At 39.3% G+C, this 21,802-nt stretch overlaps 1 protein-coding gene across 1 annotated transcript in view; it reads left to right on the top strand.

Annotated features, from left to right (window-relative positions):
- The window catches only part of ANKRD17 (ankyrin repeat domain 17), a 137,630-nt gene that overhangs the window by 81,320 nt on the left and 34,508 nt on the right, over positions 1-21,802 (top strand). The window contains 8 exon segments of the mRNA XM_075929383.2: positions 3,669-3,860; positions 5,448-5,557; positions 6,409-6,496; positions 8,357-8,484; positions 9,367-9,510; positions 10,331-10,433; positions 11,908-12,663; positions 20,548-20,696. Of these exon segments, the coding sequence (XP_075785498.2) occupies positions 3,669-3,860; positions 5,448-5,557; positions 6,409-6,496; positions 8,357-8,484; positions 9,367-9,510; positions 10,331-10,433; positions 11,908-12,663; positions 20,548-20,696 (1,670 nt within the window).

Genomic DNA, 21,802 nt, shown 5'->3' with positions numbered 1-21,802 from the left:
TAATTTTGTGACCCCTAGTTCTTGTGTTATGGGAACAAGTAAATAACTTTTCCTTACTCACTTTCTCCATACCTGTCATGATTTTATAGACCGCTATCATATCCCCCCCCTTATCTTCCTCTTTTCTAGGTGAAAAGTTCTAGTCTTTTTAATCTCTCTTCATATGGCACCCATTCCAAACCCCTAATCATTTGTTTTCTTTTTCTGAGCCTTTTCCAATGCCAATGCTTTTCCAATTTCCAATGCTTTTCTGAGATGAGGTGACCACATCTGTACAAACCTAGAGAAATGGTCAGAGATAGATAGGCTGAAGTTTAATAAGGGCAAATGCAAAGTACTCCACTTAGGAAGGAACAATCCGTTTCACACATAGGCTGTGTCTACTTTGGCATCCCTTTCCGGAAAAGGGATGCTAATGAGGCACTTCGGAATTGCATCCCCCGCGGATTTGCAATTCCGAAGTGTCTCATTAGCATCCCTTTTCCGGAAAGGGATGCCAATGTAGACACAGCCATACAGAATGGGAAGCAACTGTCCAGGGAGGAGTACTGCAGAAAGATATAGGGGTCACAGTGGACCACAAACTAAATGAGAGTCAACAGTGAGATGCTGTTGCAAAAAAAACTGAACATGATTATGGGATCCATTAACAGGAGTATTGTGAGCAAGACACTAAAAGTCATTCTTCCTCTCTACCCTGTGCTGATTAGGTCTCAGCTGAGGTATTGTGTCCAGTTCTGGGTACCACATTTCAAGAAAGATGTGGAGAAATTGGAGAAGGTACAGAGAAGAGCAACAAGATGATTAAAAGTTTAGAGAACATGAGCGATGAGAGAAAACTAAAAGAATTGGGCTTGTTTAGTTTGGATAGGAGAAGACTGGGGGGGGACATGATACCTGAAAACCACTATCTAAAAGGGTGTCACAATGAGGAGCGACAAACATTGTTTTCCTTCGCTTCTGAAGATAGGACAAGAACAATGGGCTTAAACTTCAGCAAGGAAGGCTTGGGTTAGACATTAGGAAAAACTTCCTAACTGTCTGGGTGGTTATACACTGGAATAAATTACCTAGGAAGGTTGTGGAATCTCCATCTTGGGAGATATCTAAGAGCAGGTTAGATAAATATCTATCAGGAATGGTCTAGATGGTGCTTGGTCCTGGCGTGAGGGTGAGGGACTGGACTTGATGACCTCTTGAGGTCCCTTCTGGTTCTAGTGTTCTATGATTCTATGTGGGCGTACCATGGATTTAAAATGAGGCAATAAGATATTCTCCGTCTTATTCTCTATCCTTTTAAAATGATTCCTAACATTGTTTGCTTTTTTGACTGCTGCTGCGCAATGAGTGGATGTTTTCAGAGAGCTATCCACAATAACTCCAAAATCTCTCTTGAGTGGTTATAGCTAAATTAGTCCCTTCATATTGTGCGTGTAGTTGGGATTATTTTTTTCAGTGTGCATTACGTTGCATTTATCAACATTACAATTACATTTGCCATTTTGTTGCCCAATCACCTTGTTTTGTGAGAACCTTTTGAAGCTCTTCGCAGTCTGTTTTGATCTTAATTCTCTTGAACAGTTTAGAATGATCTTCAAATTTTGCCACCTCAGTGTTTACCCCCTTCTCCAGATTGTTTATACTAGATTAAATAGGAGTGAATCCAGGTTGGACCCTTGGGGAACGCCACTAGTTACCTTTCTCCATTCTGAAGATTGACCACTTATTCCTACCCTTTGTTGCCTGTTTTTTAACCAGTGATTTAATCCATGAGAGGACTGTCTCACTTGTCCCATGACAACTAACTTTATTTAAGAGCCTTTGGTGAGGGCTTGTCAAAGGCTTTCTGGAAATCTAAGTATAATATATCCACTGGATATATATGTAAGTATAATATATCCACTGGATCCCCCATGTCCACATTCTTGTTGAGCCCCTCAGAGAATTCTAGTAGATTAGTAAGGCATGATTTCCCTTTACAGACACCATGTTGACTTTTCCCCAAGAAATTGTGTTCATGAACATGGGATAAGTGAGAGTCCCCTCTCTTGGATTAAATCACTGGTTAAAACACAGGCAACAAACCCTGCTGTGGTTCTGCAATTTAAAAGGCAGTAGGAGCTGGGCAGCCTGCCCTCCGGCAGTACTGGACATCGAGACCACCAGAAATTCCCTCTAACTGGACAGATTCCAAACTCGGAGGGATCTCATCGAGGATGTCTCAATTCCTGTTAACAGTGACCAGAGCATATCTGTGCTTCTTGGGGTACATAGCGGCATGTACTTACATTGTTTGACACACCATGCTCCACAGGTGCCGCCTATGGAGTGGTTTTCTCACAAACCAAATACCATTTGGATGAGGTTCTCATCAAATACCATTTGGATGAGGTTCTCATGGTCCTGGTTTCTGTGCTTACTTCCCTCCCTCCGATGAAGTAAGCACAGAAGGAGGGGTTCTTGAAAACATGCTGCTTGGGATCTCCTTCCAGAGCCACTCTCCTCCCATGATCAAGCTCATATTGGATGATTTGGACCTCAGCTGGGTGTTCATCTGGGCGACACCAGGACCCCAAGTCATGTGCTCCCTGGATGAGATGAGCCTGTACATCAGCATCAAAGAGCTGAAAGCAGTATGTCTCATCTTCATGGCATTCTGCCCCAGTCTCGCAGGCAGGGTGCTCGGAGTCTTCATGGACAACGTGGCCTCCATGTTCTATATTAACAGACAAGGTGGAGCCTATGCTGCAGCTCTCTGCCAGGTACCCCTCGTGCTGTGGAATTTCTTTGCCAAGCATGACATTGATTTGGAGGCTAGTCACCTTCTGGGCACATTGAACTCTATCGCAGATCGATGGGGCAGGGACTTCTCTTCTCACCATGAGCAGACACGACATGCAGAGGTATTCCACTTGGTCTTCCAGAAGTGGGGTGCTCCCCAGGTGGACCTGTTCGCAACCAGGACATTAGGTTGGGTGGCTACATGGTCCTCCTTGCACACATTCGCTGCTCACTACGTCATCATCTCCCTTGTTGTTGTTGGCTCCTATCCACCTCTGCGTAGATACTTCTGGTCCTCATCTGTTGTTGAATGGACATGATCAAGCACTTGAAGTTCCGTAACTGCTGCTCTTCGAGATATGTTGCTCATATCCATTCCACACTCTGCTCTCCTTCCCTACTGTCTGAGTTTCTGGCAAGAAGGAACTTGGGAGGGGAGGGAAAGAGCACAGCGCCCCCTATACCATGCCAGTGTGGCGCCAAGAGAGGTATACTGGAGACACTCCCATACAGGTACTTCTCTAAGGGTAAAGCTTCCAGCACTGGTGTATGGGGCAAGCACACGCACCTATTGTGGAAGGGACATGAGCAACACATCTCAACCAACACTTGGTATGGAACATGTTGCCCTCTGCATAGATCCACTTGGAGAGTATGTTTCTGGAAATTATAGAAAAAGAGTGCTCCTTGAGATCACTTGCGCAATCAGAGATAAAGTTATAATAATTTTGTGGATTTCCAATTACTTCAGAAATTTTCTCTGAAGCAGAGTAGTCAAATTACTTTTACATTTTACATGTGCTTCATTAAAGATACTGACTTTTTAATATTTGCTTCAATAACTAACTTGATATTGGTGTTGGGGGGGTTGTTTCTTGTTTTGGAAGGAGCAAACATCAATGCTCAAACAGAAGAGACTCAGGAAACTGCCCTAACATTAGCGTGCTGTGGAGGCTTTCTAGAGGTTGCTGATTTTCTTATTAAGGCAGGAGCTGATATTGAGCTTGGATGTTCCACGCCTCTAATGGAAGCTGCTCAAGAAGGTCATTTGGAGCTAGTTAAATATTTACTAGCTGCAGGTATGGAGTCTTTTTTTGTTTTTGTTTTTTGTTTTGTTTTGTTTTGTTTTCTGCTTTGCTGGGTTCTACAAGTTTGTTTGAAAAAGGTACCTGTACCCAGACTGACTGTCATTAGCAGTATTATGAGGTTAGAGTGTAGATCAGGGGTGATAAGCATCACTCGGAGCTTGCACCCCATACTTCCTCCCACAGCTCAAGCCCCTCACCAAACCCTGATCCTCCAATCACCCTCTGTCCCAATGCAGAGCATTCTCATCTGCAGCGCCACACGAACCTGCAACCCTAGCGGGAGCCTGCATACACCCCTTCATACCAACCCCCAGCTCCAGCCAAGGGAGATAATGCTTGCCGGGTTACAGTTAATCATTACCTGGGAGCAGCACCCCGTCTGCGGTCCGCTGTGGGCAGAGGGCTGCTCCAGCCCCATGAGGTTAGCAGCTTCCAGCGTGCATGCGGGCAGTTTCGTGCAGGGGTAGGCTGATGACTCCCACTAGCTCCCTCGCCGCTAGTCCAGATGCCACTTCTGGCTGCACGTGTGGGACCAGGAGCAGCCCCTGCTTTCGGCGCTGTGGCCACTCCAGCCCACCCATCTTCATTCAATCAGTTGTTTAACTGGTTAACTAATTAAACTGGATTTTACTTTCCTCCTCCAGGCCTGATCCCTCTACTGCCCTCCATCACAGCCCGGAGCCCACTTTTGAACCTCAAGCCCCTTATCTTCAGCTTTGTCCTAAAGTCCACACCTTCGGTGGAGCCCTCATCCCTTCCTACACCCCAACTCCAGTTTCTTGATCATTCATGACCTACCATACAATTTCTGTACCTTGATGTGGCTGTCGAGCCAAAAAGTGTGCCCACTATGCTGCTGATACTGTTTAGTGATTTATGTAACTGTTCTAGGCTAATTAATATTTTGGGGTATGTCTACACTACCACCCTAGTTCGAACTAGGGTGGTAATGTAGTTAACCGGAGTTGCAAATGAAGCCCGGGATTTGAATTTCCCGGGCTTCATTTGCATGTTGCCGGGTGCCGCCATTTTTAAATGTCCGCTAGTTCGGACTCCGTGCCCCACGGCTACACGTGGCATGAACTAGGTAGTTCAGACTAGGCTTCCTATTCCGAACTACCGTTACTCCTCATTCCTAGTCCGAACTACCTAGTTCGTGCCGCGTGTAGCCGCGGGGCACGGAGTCCGAACTAGCGGACATTTAAAAATGGCGGCACCTGGCAACATGCAAATGAAGCCCGGGAAATTCAAATCCCGGGCTTCATTTGCAACTCTGGTTGACTACATTACCACCCTAGTTCGAACTAGGGTGGTAGTGTAGACATACCCTTGGGTACATGTTTACCCGTAGAGAGTAATAAGTCATTCCGTCTTCAATTCTGAGGGGACTTGTCTTCAGCAACTCATTTCAGAGTGTGGCTGATAAAATCTTTAAAGGAATATTTTAATGAACTTTTTATTGGAAGTTTAAGAAAAGCTTAATTTTACAATCTGTTCTGCTCAGGAACAGAGAGACTTGGGTTTTTTGGGGGACTATTGTTTTAAAGCTTTTACATATTTATTAATATTGTTTTTCAGGGGCTAATGTGCATGCAACAACAGCAACAGGTGACACAGCACTGACATATGCATGTGAAAATGGTCATACTGATGTGGCAGATGTCTTGCTTCAGGCAGGTGCAGATTTGGTAAGGAATTAACTTCCAATGCTTCCAATGCTTCCAAACTTTTTCTTTAAATTGTCCTTTATTTTATATATATTTGATCTAAATGCAGTGCTTGCTAACCACTTAGTAATGTGTGATTTCTTTCCAGCTTCATGTTCAATGGTTGTTTGATTATCTTAAAGCAATTCTCAGAATATTTTAGTCTGATTTACCTTGACTGGCTTCAGAAGCTGTTCCAAATGCTGCCATGTCATTTATATGAAACATTTCAAGTGAAAACGCAGAAATGCTCCACTCCACATTCTGGTTAATATCAGAAATCAGCTGGTTCTGTTATTCTAGAAGTGAGAGAGATTTTTTTGCCTCATCCAACAGCAACTGTCAAAGATGTTAGTTGTGTTTCTGCTTCAATTGCTAATTCTCGATATACTGTATTTAGGTAATGATTGAGGTAAACAAAGACGGTTGAAGTAAACAAAGACATCATGTACGTGCAGCAACTGTTTAAAATTCCATGTAAAATAATGTTAACTCTTAAGTTTATTAATAAGGGAACTTTTTTTATTATTGAAGAAGCCCCGAAACGCAAACATTAACTTTATAGTATGCACATTTTAAAACTGAATGCTTACACTTTTCATCAGAGGATCTCAAAACTCTTTACAAAGGTGGGTTGTATTATCCCTGGTCTCCAGATGCTATCGAGTTAAGTCCGTTATTTGTGAATATGATTTGGTTATTAAGCATCAAAATGCAGTCATTTGTGAACATTAAAATATTTAGTTCAAAAAGTGCCAGCTGGATTTAGATCCCTTTAGAAACTTGCTCCATTATAATCTTTGTTTGTAAACCTGTTTTCATAATTTGTCTAGGAACATGAATCAGAAGGTGGAAGGACTCCTTTAATGAAAGCTGCAAGAGCAGGTCATGTTTGCACTGTTCAGTTCTTAATTAGCAAAGGTGAGTTCATGAAGTTTTCTTTTCTACTTCTAAAAGAATTGAGACTTGAAGACAACTGTGTATGTAATGTATATAATATTATTGGAAATCTAAGTATAAAATATATGTGCTAGTGTTGGGATAACTTCTATGCCTAATTTGATATATAATGTAATTAAGGTTCTAGACACCACTTGTTTTAACCATAATCCTTCTTGCAACTGGCAGTGCTCATATGTTTGATCTGTTTTTATTAAATAGAAGATATTTGATCCTCCTGATTGTCTATATAATTGACATTTTGTATATAAAACTGTTTCTTATCAGAACAATTTAAAATGACATTATAGTCTTGCTTCCAACGACATTAAAGTTAATTTAATAACTCTGCCTTAAGTTTGAATATTTAACTCATTAGGCTATGTAGGGTAGGACTTCCAAATTTAGTGAAGTACCTAATACCTAAAAAGTGCTGGCCATCAGCAATTTCTGTTCAGTTAATTGGGAGCTGTGTTATGACTTAAGAACTCTGAACTCGGCCCCTTCTTTCAGCCCTGTTGCATTGCAACTAGTGGAAGCTAATGGGTGCTCAATAGTTGTGAAACTCGGGTGCCAAAATGTTGATTTAGGAGTTGAGAGAGTGCATATGTGCTCAATTATACTCCTTAGTAATCCCACTTCCATCTCCCACGCGCTACAGTTACAGAGTTTTCTCCTCATGTAGAACCTGGCTGGCTTGCTGTCTCCAGTCCTACTCAGTTGTTACCCATTCACAGATGTGAATGGGAGAAAGCACAACTGGAAAGAGTCAAATGCTTGTCATTGACTAGGAAGGGCTTCTGCAGCATATCAATCATAAAGTGAGGCATTGTGATGACAAAATTGCTGACAGGTATTCAGTAATAGCATCATATACATATCATGTAATACAGACATATTCATATTCTTGGCTGGGAATGTTAATATTTGTTATCTTCCCTGTATCGCTTAGTAAAAATAATATTTTATATCGGTTGGATGTCTTTGTTAACTATTATAACTTCTTATTATCAGATTTGCTGAAAACAATGCTATATAATGGTCTGGATGTCTGTTCCTAACATTTGTGGCCATCAAATAAGTTTGAAGTAGATTTATGCATTTAATTACTTTTAAGCTATTGTTTCATATTATGTGGAAGTAAGCAGTGATTCTAGAACAGGAGTGGGTAAAAGACAAGTTTTACAGTTCATCTTTTTATTGAAGCAAAATACAGGACTATGTAGCACTTTAAAGACTAACAAGATGGTTTATTAGATGATGAGCTTTCGTGGGCCAGACCCACTTCCTCAGATCAAGTAGTGGAAGAAAATAATCACAACCATATATACCAAAGGATACAATTAAAAAAATGAACACATCTGAAAAGGACAAATCACATTTCAGAACAGGAGGCGGATGCAGAGATGGGGAGGAAGGAAGGTAAGTGTCTGTGAATTAATTATATTAGAGGTGGGGAGAGTTAGATGTCTGTGAGCTAATGGTATACCCACCTCTAATATAATTAATTCACAGACACTTACCTTCCTTCCTTCCCCCCCACCCCTGCATCCCCCTCCTGTTCTGAAATGTGATTTGTCCTTTTCATATGTGTTCATTTTTTTAATTGTATCCTTTGGTATATATGGTTGTGACTATTTTCTTCCACTACTTGATCTGAGGAAGTGGGTCTGGCCCACGAAAGCTCATCATCTAATAAACCATCTTGTTAGTCTTGAAAGTGCTACATAGTCCTGTATTTTGCTTCAGCTACACCAGACTAACACGCCTACATTTCTATTACTTTTTATTGAGTGATTTCTTCCCCCATCATCCTTATCTCTTCCCCCTCCTGCACTGAAGGAGCAAATGTGAATAGGACCACAGCTAACAATGATCATACAGTATTGTCGCTGGCCTGTGCTGGAGGTCATTTGGCGGTTGTGGAATTATTACTAGCTCATGGAGCTGATCCTACACACAGACTAAAAGTAAGTACATTTAACATTTGTATTTTTCCTTGTCGTCTAAACTAGTCTTCTGGCTATTGTTTGAAATAAGTGTAGGAACTGGCTACATAAGCTGACATATATAATGGAAATTTTATAGCAATCACTCTCAAAATTATAAATGCTGATAGCGATAAACAAAATCCTTACAATCGTCAAAGAGGACCCTTGGCACTAAGGATTTGTCTACAGTGCTGCCTAAAACGAACGTTACCTTGTTCAGATGTGTGGAAAAACCCACACCCTTGAGCAACGTAAATTATATCAACTTAGATGCTCACCTGTGAACATGCATCCACCTCTTGTTGAGGTGCAGTCATGGCAACGGGAGATGCAGCATATCTTCACAGGAGATGCAAAATCAGCATCACCAAATCGATGCATCATCATCAATTTACCACAATAGTGAAAGCAAACCCTACGTGTATAACACGGTTTGAAGGAGAGTATTATCCACAGGAAGTCATGAATTCTTGCGCTAAGAAATGAGGCTGAATTAATGAACTCCAAATGGAAACTCTAATCAACATTAATTCTGATTTTAGAAAAAATATTACTACAATTCTCATAATTTTAGAATGTCAATTCTTGTTTTAAGATAGTCTTGTAAAAATCAGTCAAGGGAATTAATTTAAATTTTGTAAGGACTGTTTTCACCTACATTATAGACTAAATGTCCATAGAACTTCTTTAAATTGGAATTTTTTGTAAATTGTGGAAAATGCACAATTATCAGTGAGCCTGTCAAACATGCCATTTTAATACATGATATAGAGATGTCTCCCTAAGCGAATGAAATATTTAACTTTTCTCATGCACTATTATAGTTTTCTTAAGTAGTGTGTTCTTTCTTTCTTTCTTTAGGATGGTTCAACTATGTTGATAGAGGCATCTAAAGGTGGTCATACTAGTGTGGTTTGCTACCTGCTGGATTATCCAAATAACTTGCTTTCTGCTCCAGCACCTGATGTCACCCAGCTGACCCCACCGTCCCATGATTTAAACAGGGTAAGAGGCAAGCAGTAATGCAGGGTGTGATTTCATTTGTCTGTGTGTTGAAATTTAAGGTACTAAAGTTCTAAGTAAATAAGTTATGAAAAATATCTGGAAACATAGGTATAGCACATTTTGTAGGTTACTAGATGAGCTTTTTTGAAGAGATTCTAGCATTTGAAGTACAAAATGAAAATCCTTTGGTAGCTTCTGCCTATTTCAAGGAGGAAAAAGATCTTAACGATGGAAAATAACACTTCTTCAGTAAGAAATGTTATTTTCATTTGCAATCAACCGTGTCTTAAATTTGCACTGCAGATTTATTATGGGTTACCATGTTCATTATGTTGAAATGGTTAGAACGTTTTCTTATGTAGAAAAAAATTGTTTCTTGGTGAAAAAACCACATCCCTAAATGATACAAATTTCATTGGCTTAAGGGCTTATGAGCACAGTGCTATGTCAGCAGGGGAGCATTTCCCTCTGATGGTTTAGGTGGTTTTATGTCGACAGGAGAATTCTATTCTGTTGGCATAGAGCGGCTCTATGAACTTTCTTACAGCAGCATCAGTACAGTTATGCCACTCTAAGTTTGCTAATGTAGACACGGCCTAAGAATGTGACATGCTTAGGACCCATATTAATAATAGTATGGGACAGTTAACAGCTAATGGCACTGAACTCAGTATATGAAAAGGGATTAAACAGTATTTTATTTATATTATGCATGCCACTTTTGTAACAGTGACAATTTGTTAATATTTATTGAAGTATAGTATCTAATTAAGTATATAGGAAGAGAAGAAATCTAACCTGTTAGTGTCCAATGTTTTAGGCTCCTCGTGTACCAGTCCAAGCACTGCCCATGGTCGTCCCACCCCAGGAGCCTGACAAACCCCCTGCCAATGTCGCCACAACCCTTCCCATCAGAAATAAAGGTCAGTTCTAGCCTACTTTAAAAACATCCTTTCTAGATGTAAGATTTAGGGTTACTTTCATTTTTTTTTGGTTGACAAGTTCCTGTAGACAGTTTTTTCTGGAATCAGTCAAGGGAATTAATTTAATTTTTGTAAGGACTGTTTTCACCTACATTATAGACTAAATGTCCATACAACTTCTTTAAATTGGAATTTTTCAAGAAATCTGCCTCTAAAAATATTGCGGAATGTGTGGTTTTCACACATTCAAGATTCACATATGTCACTTGTCAACTAGTATCTAATAGTTAAAACTTTAAAAGAATTGTCACTGATCACTGTTATCAGTAATTTTGTAGTGTGGAATTTATATCACCTTAGGGGATAGTAGTTTAGCTATATTTAAAAACAGAATTTCTTGATTTTTGTGCTGTAGAATGTGACTTGGGTTCTCTTTGCAAAGTAGTTGTAAATTTGGTGTTCATTTTTGACACATTATCTATAACATTTTTGATGCACTTCTACATTAAGAATCTCCTGAATATTTTTCTACCAAAAGCCACCAGTTCATATTTTTGAGTATGGATGGTATATATGTGTGTAATATATCTGCTTTTGTAATACTTTACAAATTAAGTTCTGCTGGAAGAAAATGTGTACATCTACAGTTAGGAATACTGGCTTTTTATTTCCCTTCCATTCTGAACTATTAATCATTTTTCTTTATAAAATGTACTTGTTACAGTGTTGGTTTAAATGATTGACTTGTGTTAGATTATACAGTGCACTGTCCTTTTTTACGTGAAGACTGAATTCTTTCCCTCTCCTGGGGTGCTCTTCAGGGAGGTGTGGAACTCAATAGATGTCCATTCAGAACATGCTAGTTTGTATTTTAATGCTTTATTATTTGGGATTTTAATACTGAATGTCAAGCTAAAAGCTTGACTCCTGGTATGAAATTTTTAAATATTCCTATTTAGATTAGATTTGTTTTTTAAGCCACCAAATCAGATTTATGAAGATGAGTCTTAAACAAAAAACCTATGCCCATCAGATAACTGTTCTGCTTGGTTCCTTGGTTTTTCCATTCATTTATGATTTGACACCATCTGCAAACTAAAATATCAATTCTAGGGATGGTATCTTCCTTCCCCCCCTTTTTTTTTGTATTTTGCCTACCACACAACTTGAGGCAGTCATTTTTTGTTCAGACATTTAACTACTGGTGAAACAAATACCCTAAAAATAATTTACAAAGCTATTCTACGTGATGTATAATAATCTGCTGTTAGATTTGCAGGCTAATCTCTGAATTAATATTATGTGCAAGATATGGCTTTCTTCATAAGAGTCTTACTGTACAATTCCCCTTCTATGTGTGCAGTACGTTGGTGCATAACTGTTGTCCATTTAAACATCCTGATAGTAGCTCTATAATGAGGATGCCATTCGTGTGCACTTCCATTGGTTCTGAGGGGGTTTCTTTTTCACACAGCTGCTTCTAAACAAAAGTCCAGCAGCCATTTGCCAACAAACAACCAGGATGTACAGGGTTACGTCACCAATCAGTCGCCAGAGAGCATTGTAGAAGAGGCTCAGGGCAAGTTAACAGAGCTTGAGCAGAGGATAAAAGAAGCCATAGAAAAAAATGCTCAGCTGCAATCCTTGGAATTGGCACATGCTGATCAGCTTACCAAGGAGAAGATTGAGGAACTGAACAAAACGAGAGAGGAACAAATTCAGAAGAAACAAAAGATTTTGGAGGAACTGCAGAAAGTAGAACGAGAGTTGCAACTGAAAACACAGCAGCAGCTCAAAAAGCAATATCTAGAGGTGAAAGCGCAAAGAATTCAGCTTCAGCAACAGCAGCAGCAGCAGTCTTGCCAGCATCTGGGACTACTGACTCCTGTTGGGGTTGGAGAACAACTTTCAGAAGGAGACTATGCACGATTACAGCAGGTGGACCCCATCTTGCTCAAGGATGACCCTCAGCAAACTTCTGCGCAGATGGGTTTTGCACCTATTCAGCCTTTGGCGATGCCACAAGCTTTGCCTCTGGCAACAGGCTCCCTACCTCCAGGGTCCATCGCAAATCTTACAGAACTGCAAGGTGTTCTAGTTGGACAGCCAGTGTTGGGCCAAGCACAGCTGGCAGGGCTGGGGCAAGGAATTCTGACAGAAACTCAGCAAGGGTTAATGGTAGCCAGCCCTGCTCAGACCCTCAATGACACGCTGGATGACATCATGGCAGGTGGGTTTATATTGTTATGAGCAGGTAGAATTTATAATTTGTACTAAAAGCTAGTAGAGAGTATATCAACTTTTTTCCTGTTCCGTTTTATACTAAATACCACAACAATGAACTATTTTGGTATACTGATCTTTGTGCTTAGGGCTTCAGAATAATAGTTCATTTTCAGTAGTCTTCGGTAAACATTTTTAGATTGCAGGATTGGCTTCCCAAAATCTCAAATGTCCATTGCCCATGTGACAGGTAGGTATACTGTATGTGCAAAATGCCATCTTATTTTGCAGAGTTGCTCTCGCCACCGTTGGAGCTATGGTACTATTGCAGCCCATTTTCAGATGTGGAGCATCAGCCTGACGATACTGTTCTTCAGTGCTTGTACCTATTTATTAAGAAAAAGATTTCATATTTGAAAGAGTTCCATCAACTAGCATACTCCAAGCAAGACCATTTGGCATAGATATTCTCCATTCGGTTTTAGAATTAGAACTGCCATAAATAAACTTTTTAATTATTTAGGAATTGAGCCATAGGTAAGAATGAATTTTAAATAAGCCTATATCTATTGTTAAGAAATACGCAGATTTAAATTGCTTTACCGTTATCTAAGCATATTTAATTTTTCCAAATCTCATTTTAAAATAATCCAGTATAAAGAAATTCATACAGATTAGATTTTTCAAACAGGACACTATGAGTAAAATAGAGTTTAGACAGAACTGGAAGTATAGAAGGCTAGCAGTGCTGATTCCCTTATAGCATGTTCTGCAGCCAAATAACATTTCATTTGTTGCTCCCCTTCTTAATTATACAACTTGTCAGTTAAATATTAGTTTTCAGTCTATTCCTAGTAAACCTGTAACTGAATCTTTTAAATTACCATTGAGGGAGGTCAACATGTATTCAAACTTGATTATAAGTACAGCTTTACTAATCTTGAATTAAGAAAAATATTAATTATATGGTACTAATTATTGAGTTGTGCCATTTGGGATGCATATCAGTGGAGGTAATTTATGATATCTGTCTCCAGGAGTAAAGTTATGTTGTACCAACATATTGCAGCAATTACAGTAGCATTATCGTATAGAGGAGTGAAGAAAACAATACATGGAGAATGTTTCTAAATATTAAGGCTAAAATGTTCAAACCTGGGTGCCTAAAACTTAGATTAGGAATAGTAGGTTCATTGTCACAATGTCTGAGCCCTTTCAAATTCCATTGAGGTCAGTAGGAGTTAAAGGAATCCAACACCTTTTGCAAATCAGTGTTCAGAAGCTTTGCTTTTCAGAAGCTTAAACTAGTCAGCCAGGCTTGAAAATGTCAGAAGGCAAAAGTTAAACTGAAAGTTCCAGAGAAGAATTCTCTCCTCCCATTCCAGTGAGAAAAAGGAGATGTGGTGATTTCCACTGGGATACCTAATACCAGATGGTGCATCTGTCAGATGAAATGGTTACAGCTTCTAAGCAGTAATTACATGTAATTACACATACTGAATTTAAATAGAACCTAAATTTAATTTACAATGTAAAATATATTATGAAATATAATTACATGCAACTCTATTTAAATATTGAGGATTCACAAGTCTATTTTGGGGGCACACTTCTATGAAAAGCTAGATTTATTTACAATTTATATCTGAATCAAATACATTTCACATTCTTAAGTCCCAGTTCTACTTATAGCAATGTGTGTGCAGTGTTCAATGAAGTCTGACTGAGTCGCATGTGTGGAAAGTTTTCAGGATCAGTCTGAATTTCTGTAAAGTAAATTTCAAATCACTAAGCCACTAATGTTAAAAAGAACCCATTTTTATTTGTAAAAAGTGAACATGGTACAAATAAGTAAACTTCAAAATGCTGTACAGTTTAAGTTGCAAAGTCTGAATTCAAGGTGCCATAATACATGCGATGAATTTGGCTCAATGCAATGCAAAGTAGAATATATTTGCTGTGTACTCCATAGACTTCATGGTGTCTCTCCATGGAATGTTTGAATCACTAATACTTAGGGATGGTGTCACTTGAGGTACATCTACACATCCTAAATTCATAACTCCGGTCATCTGAAGAAGTGGAAGCTTGTGATACCATCTACATGTTTTGTTAGTCTATAAAGTGCTACCAGACCTTTTGTTGTTTTTTAAGTTTATCCTGTACAGACTAACTCTGCTTCCCCCTGAAGCCACCAGAATTAAAGTTTGTCTCCTCAAATGCAGTGTCGCCAGTTTTTCACCTTAATTACTTGAGGTTGCAACAAATGGAACCCCTTTTAGAATGTCAATTGATAAAATAGCTTTTAAATTTTCACTTTTTTGAATGAGAAATTAAAACTAAGGTAGCATTGGAAAAAATCAGAAGGATCCACAGCAGTTTGTTGGGTTTTCAGCACTTCTCAGGAGTAGACTAGAAATAAGAAACAGCCTATGTAGTTGAGTTTAAGAATGACAAATGTTAAAAACAGGTCATTTGAAAACTAATTTTTACTTGTCTATTAGGACCCGAGTTCAGGGTTCATGTTTAACCTGCAAGAATTGGTGAGAAGGCAAGGAAGACCCTTCCCTGCTTTCACTCGAGGTGCTAATGTCATTATTTCTCATGCTGTTGTTAATCTTAAATCCAGATCCTGATGAATAAGAGTCACATCAGTTTACTTATAAACAAACATATTTTAAATATTAAGGCTATATATGTAACCTGTGAATTATTTAGCATGTAAAAACTATAAATGTATATTTTTAATAAAAAATAATTGCAGTCCATGCCACTTTAATTTGTAACACCTTCTCCCTTGCCTTGTGCTATTAGGAGACTTCTGCTCCACTCAGGTTTTTTTGTAGTTTTCTATGTTGAGGGTTGTCTTCGATACCTTCTGAAGAGAGAGAAGAAAATTGTACATGACTTCTAGTCAAAGGTTTCAAAACATTTTACAAACAATAAATTTAAGTTTCACAAAACGTCCTTATGAGATCAAGTTGTGTTTACAACCAAAGTGGGTCATAGGAAAGAATAAATAACTTGACAAACTCTACACAGTAAGTAGGAACCCTGGATGGGAATAGAATGTCAAATTTCTGAGATGTTTTGTAAATTCTAGAAATGCTTCTGAAGATGTCTTAGAGCAAATTACTGCAATAGCATTTTAATGTCCCTTAAGGATTTTTAGTGTATGCTATCAGTATTACAAATAATGTACAGATCTCTGTATTATTATTGGTATGTATTGATGGTGTGCTCTGGAAGTTACTGTGAAGGAACAGTAAGCACAACTTAATTACATTTTATTGGTCCATTGACTACAAGATGTGGACTTCCTGGAGGAACAGAAATTGATGTAATGTGATTGGTTTTAACTTTTAGGCTTGACAATTGCATGAAAAGGCCACTTAAAAGAACCAATATAAATATAAAATGAGGAACGTTCACATGTTTCAGCTTCTCAGGCTCCATGTTATTAATCTGTTACTATTTAGGAGTGGTATTGTATTTGCCAAGTGATAGTCACAACACATTGTCTATTTACTATTTCAGGACGTATTGTGAATATGTAATTGCACAGATCCATAAAAGTATATTCTAGGAACATCTTTTTTAATCTTAAATTCCGAAACCTTGACTCTTCTACAAAATATTTGAAAAATACCAGAAACAAATGAGTCACAGTAAGATCTTTAAACAATTAAAAAAAGTTAGATAAAGTTAATGAAACTCTTGCTTGTCTCCCTTCAGTCTCACATATCAAATTACAGCAGTGCAGTATGAAAGAATATCTCTGTCACTCTAAGTTGGCATTGCAAGGAACATGAACTTCATGAGAATAGAATTGTGTGCACTGTAACAAGAACATCTCTAAGAAAATAACTAATGTTCAGCATAGTGCAAAAATTTCAAAACGTTGAAGAAACTAAATGAACAGTATGATCATTTTTTCTATACAAAGAGTACCAATTCTTAATTTTAAAAAGTGCATATCATTATCACTTTAGTCAAGAAGAACAGATATATTAACTCTTCAAACAAATACATGTTGACGTTCCTCATATATGAGCACAATGTTCCCTTTTAAAATGTCAAGCTTACTTTCCTGTATAGTTATTTGATAGAACTTCGTGCTCTAAAACAGGTTTTTATCTTACACAGCTTTCACTCAACTTACTGATTCTTGTGAACTTTTCTTTTTTTCCTTCTCTCCTGCAATATTTGGAGTACAGGCAGTCCCCGGGTTACGTACAAGATAGGGACTGTAGGTTTGTTCTTAAGTTGAATCTGTATGTAAGTCGGAACTGGCGTCAGCCGCTGCTGAAACTGATCAGTTTCAACTGCGGCTGAATCTGGACGCCAGTTCTGACTTACATACAGATTCAACTTAAGAAACCCAGGCGTCCCCAAGTCAGCTGCTGCTGAAACTGATCAGCGGCTGATTCCAGGAAGCCTGGGGCAGAGCAACTCTGCCTCGGGCTTCCTGTAGTCAGACGCTGGTCAGTTTCAGCAGCGGCTGACTTGGGGACGCCTGGGGCAGAGCAGCTGGGGTGCTGCTGGGTTGCTCCAGCAGCGCGGCTCCTCGCCGCTACTGGAGCAACACAGCAGCACCCCAGCTGCTCTGCCTCAGGCGTCCTGATTCAGCCGCTGCTGAAACTGACCAGCAGCGGCTGAATCAGGACGCCTGGGGCAGAGCAGCTGGGGTGCTGCCGGGTTGGTCCAGAGCGGCGCTGCGGGACCCACCCGGCAGCCCCCAGATGCTCTACCCCAGGGGTAGGCAAGAAAAGCCTGGTCTGCTGGGGGGGGGGCACTAGCTGCACACCCCCCCCCCCCCAGCAGACCAGGGAGACGGGGGTGGTGAGACCGCCCAAGTCCTCCATGGCTTTGCTCCGTCTCCCTGGTCTGCTGGTCGGGAGACGGGGAGCAAAGCCGCGGAGCACGCCCGCAGGGGGAGAGCTCAAGCGCGCCCGGGCTGTCCCGCTGCGGGCGTGCTCCAAGGCTTTGCTCCCCGTCTCCCTGCAGACCAGGGAGACGGGGAGCAGCTTTTCTCGCCCCGGAGGACGGGGGCGGCGGACCTCGGCACATCTGGGTGTCCCGCCGCTCCTGTCCTCCGGGGCGAGAAAAGCCCCATTCGTAACTGCGGATCCGACATAAGTTCTGGAAAAGGAAGCCAGTGTAAAGATTAGTTAAATAGACCTGCTGATAGCAGTACGTAGGAAAATCAGATATAAAAATCCAAATACTATACTGCAATTGTCTTTAATCTTCAATACAAATGAAATTGGTCAAGAGTACCTAGGTCCTGCTTTCAAAAGTGATTTAAGAACCTAACACTCATTAACTCCCAAAGTAACTTTGAAAAGTAACTTTTGAAAACCACATTTAATGCTTTTAAAGATTTATCCTACATTTCAACAGGAGAAAGAAGAGTATGTGGCAGATCTGGCTGCAGGGCATACTAAATGCTTCTAATTTCTGTGTCATTTGCAAGAGAATCTCTTCATTTCCTGAACATCCAGTCGTAGATGTTCGGCTAACTAGTGACACAGATATTTATACTTACCCACATTAGTCAGAAAATTTAAAAAAAAAAGTGGTGTGAGTAGGGAATTAATTTTGTTTTGCTTGTTTGTGATAGATGGAAAAAAGTGCCTTGATAATAAAACCCTTAATTAAAATAGTTAATGTAAAAATATTTCTAAGTTTTAGTAAAGTGGGCCTAGTACTCATTTATTGCTGGAAAGATAATATAAAGACATTTTTGTTTATTGAATGCTTCTTAGTTTTTGTTAGAACACTTTAGATGAATGGTTTTGTTGGTTGCCTTTAGGGGGGTATGCTTTTGAATGACCATTTCAACTTGATCAGGAGCTTTCTGGCATTTCAAGTATTACCCTCGTGATTGTTAGGCCTAAAAATTAACACGTTTTTACCTTTTTCTCATTTAATAATTCTCAACTTAACATGTATCTCCAGTGTCACAAGACAGAAAAAGATGTTCATTTATAACATAGTGATAGGTTGGGAATCAAACTATTTTGAAGATGCCTTTAACTTCAGGGTTTAAAGTACTTTGTTGTGCTTGAAAAGTTCTGTTGTATAATCCATAAAAGGCAATACATTCAGAGTTTGGGGTTCTAGTTTTGCTGGCTTTTAGAGAAATTTCATATGTGCTCTGACATAATGAACAGATAATTGAGCAGGAGTTCTAACTCTGAATTTCCTCTTTGTTCTAAATCAAACCTCAGCTATTATTTTTAGGTAACATCTTTATGTAATAGGGATAATGAATCTGAGCTGCTTTTAGGTTTAAAAAAAAAAAAAGACCCCTGATGAACATGAATACTTTGAGCTGAAGCTCCTGGATATGAAGTTCTCTGGACTAGACTTCCCTGAAACCACAATTCTTTTTAATATTCTGTTTAACCTGAAATGACTCTCATACTACACCTTGTCTTTGGGCCAAATTATCTCGGATGCAAGAATTGAATCCATATCCAGTGATAACTTTGTAATGAAATACTATGGAAGACTGATTTCCATTTCATTAAAGGTATGAGTTGCCATTCTTTAGCCATTTAGGTGAAACTTAAAGAATTAATAACTGGATGGCATTATTTGTAAGTTTGTTCTGTATGAAGTAAGTTGGTGGTTCCCATCATAATTAGCATTTCCTGTTTCCCTTGTTGGCAATATCAGTAAGAAGGCCAAAAATTGAGTTTTTACAGAGATTAAATGTTGACCTCTTTGGGCTGAAGTTTAGTCAGGTTGGTGGGATGCTGTGATGAAAGTTGCATGTCTGCTGCCTACGATTTTACTGCTGAATAAACGACTTCATTGTGCAGGCCTGCTAATCTGGCATCTCTCCCATGTATTAGACCAACTTCAGAGAAGAAATTTTAAAATGTTAGAAGCTTTAAGAGTATGGGGTAGTGTTTTCAGGCATAGCCACTCTGTTTTATGTACTAAAAGAACAGTATAAATTTGAAACACACATTTCTTTAAATTCTGTGATTACTGGAGCTACAAGTAACACCTCAAACTATTCAAAAATATACTTGATTTTTTTTTCAAATCCATTATGCATTTGACAGCACTTTGTAGATCCTCATTTTCATAGCTGTCTTATATCATCAGGGAGGTTCATCAAGACCCTTACTAACATAAAAAAGGGAGAGCAGAAAAATCCATTAATTCCTAATCTGTACACAGAATACATTGTTTAAAAAGGATACTTTACCAGAAACTGGCACAATCTTGAATATAAAAGGTTCTTTAGGAGAATTTTGCATTCAAAATGCTAATTATGCTATTTTGATATGCGGCAAAAATAGTATTTATTGATGGTTTACTTTTGCCAGAACTTTTAATTAATACCATTGGCAAAAGGATTTTTATAGAAATGTTCAGCTTCCCCCAGAACATGTAGTTTATATTTGATCAATTCTGACTGGTCAGGAGCTTCCACTCTATCATTTTTGCTATTTTGCTTTAGTGTCTTGTATTTTTAGTATGATCTCCGGGACCCATCGTTACCCCAAATATATAGCTTTATCTATTTACTCTGGCTGTGCTCCAGTCTCTTTTTAATGGTATGTAAGCTTTGATTCAGTTAATCATGTACCACTGTGAATAAAGTATCTGATCAGGAAAAGTACTATTTTCCCCCCCAGAGGTAGCTTTCAGAAAATGCCGCAAACTTAACATTCACACATTTCTCCAGTTTAAGTTGATATCAGATTTGTTAAGGCCAAAGAATTAAATGTTTAAAAATGATATATTTTCAAAATACAATTTCTAAAGACCATTACAAATGTTTCTGGTATTTCATTGTCTCCTTGCTGTGATGTTACATATCTAAAGAGTGCATTTCACTTGTACTAAATGTAGTCATTCTGTTCAACAGCAGTGAGTGGAAGAGCATCTGCAATGTCAAACACTCCTACCCACAGCATTGCAACATCTGTCTCCCAGCCTCAGACGCCAGCGCCAAGTCCTATCATTTCTCCTTCAGCCATGCTACCAATCTACCCTGCTATAGATATTGATGCACAGGTAAGCCTGAAATCAGTGCAGCACACTTGTGGTGAAGCTATTTTCTGCTTTGTAATGAATGAATCGCCATCAGTAAACAGTCCTGATTTATATTTGGTTGCATTCTAGACAACGGGGTGGAATATAAAACTCAGCATATTTCAGTGGGGCAATTGCATTGTATTCTCATCTAGGCTACACAACAGGTGGAAAAAATGCAGGTATTTTGTTTTATGACTGACCATTTAGTTTTCACTTTCTCTGGTGCAGTATTAACTGATAAATCCTGTGATTAAATATCATTGCACAAAGCTTTCTGTCTGTGAATACACACAAACTCTCCACAGCTAGCCAGCTTGACTCCTGGGTTGATAGGAATCAACACAGCCTTTATCTCTAGTAGGGATTTAAGTGACTAGTCGACTGGTTGACTACCTGATAAGCATAAGCTTATCGGATAGTCAAGTAGTCACTCAGTGTTAGGGGGCGGGAAACCAGCTTTAAAGGCCAGTTCTCCCCAGCATCATCTCCGCGAGGGGGAGGGATGGCAGATGCATCCTACTAATGTGCCTCTCCTTTTGAAATGTACAAGAGCTGCCTGTTGCTTTTGTACATTGCAGAGGGAGAGGCGCAGTGGGATAGCGAATGTCCCCCTTATCGACTAATTGAGTAGTTGATGGAAATTCCATTGACTACTCGATTAGTTGATTAATCACAATTTTTAACATCCCTAATCTCTAGAGCCCTGTGCAGATACAAAACTGTGTATCCGCAAAAATGAGCCGAGGATATCCGCATCCACATTCAGGGATACAGATACCTGCGGACATAAATTGAATATCCATGGATTTGCAGGGCTCTAGTTATCACCATAATAATCTGGGATCCATTGCTGCCTCTGTGTGCTAACTCTGTGGTGTTCCCAGTACTTGCTAGCTTCTGTAACAGAAGATAGAAGTTGGTACCAAACTTTAGTTCTCTCTGCCTTGTGCTGCTACATGTCAGCCAGGAGCTGTTTCTTCTCTCCCACCCCTACACACACACACACATTTTAGAAAGATTTGCTGTCAGAGTGGAAATAATTTGTTTTAAAAAGTGGGAGATGATGCTGCCTTTTATTAAAGGTT

This window comes from Pelodiscus sinensis, chromosome 4 (genome assembly GCF_052426305.1).
Source record: "Pelodiscus sinensis isolate ZL-2025 chromosome 4, ASM5242630v1, whole genome shotgun sequence".
NCBI classification, from domain to species: Eukaryota; Metazoa; Chordata; order Testudines; family Trionychidae; genus Pelodiscus; species Pelodiscus sinensis.
Note: the sequence above shows the minus strand (reverse complement) of the source record. Positions and strands in the feature narration are given on the sequence as shown.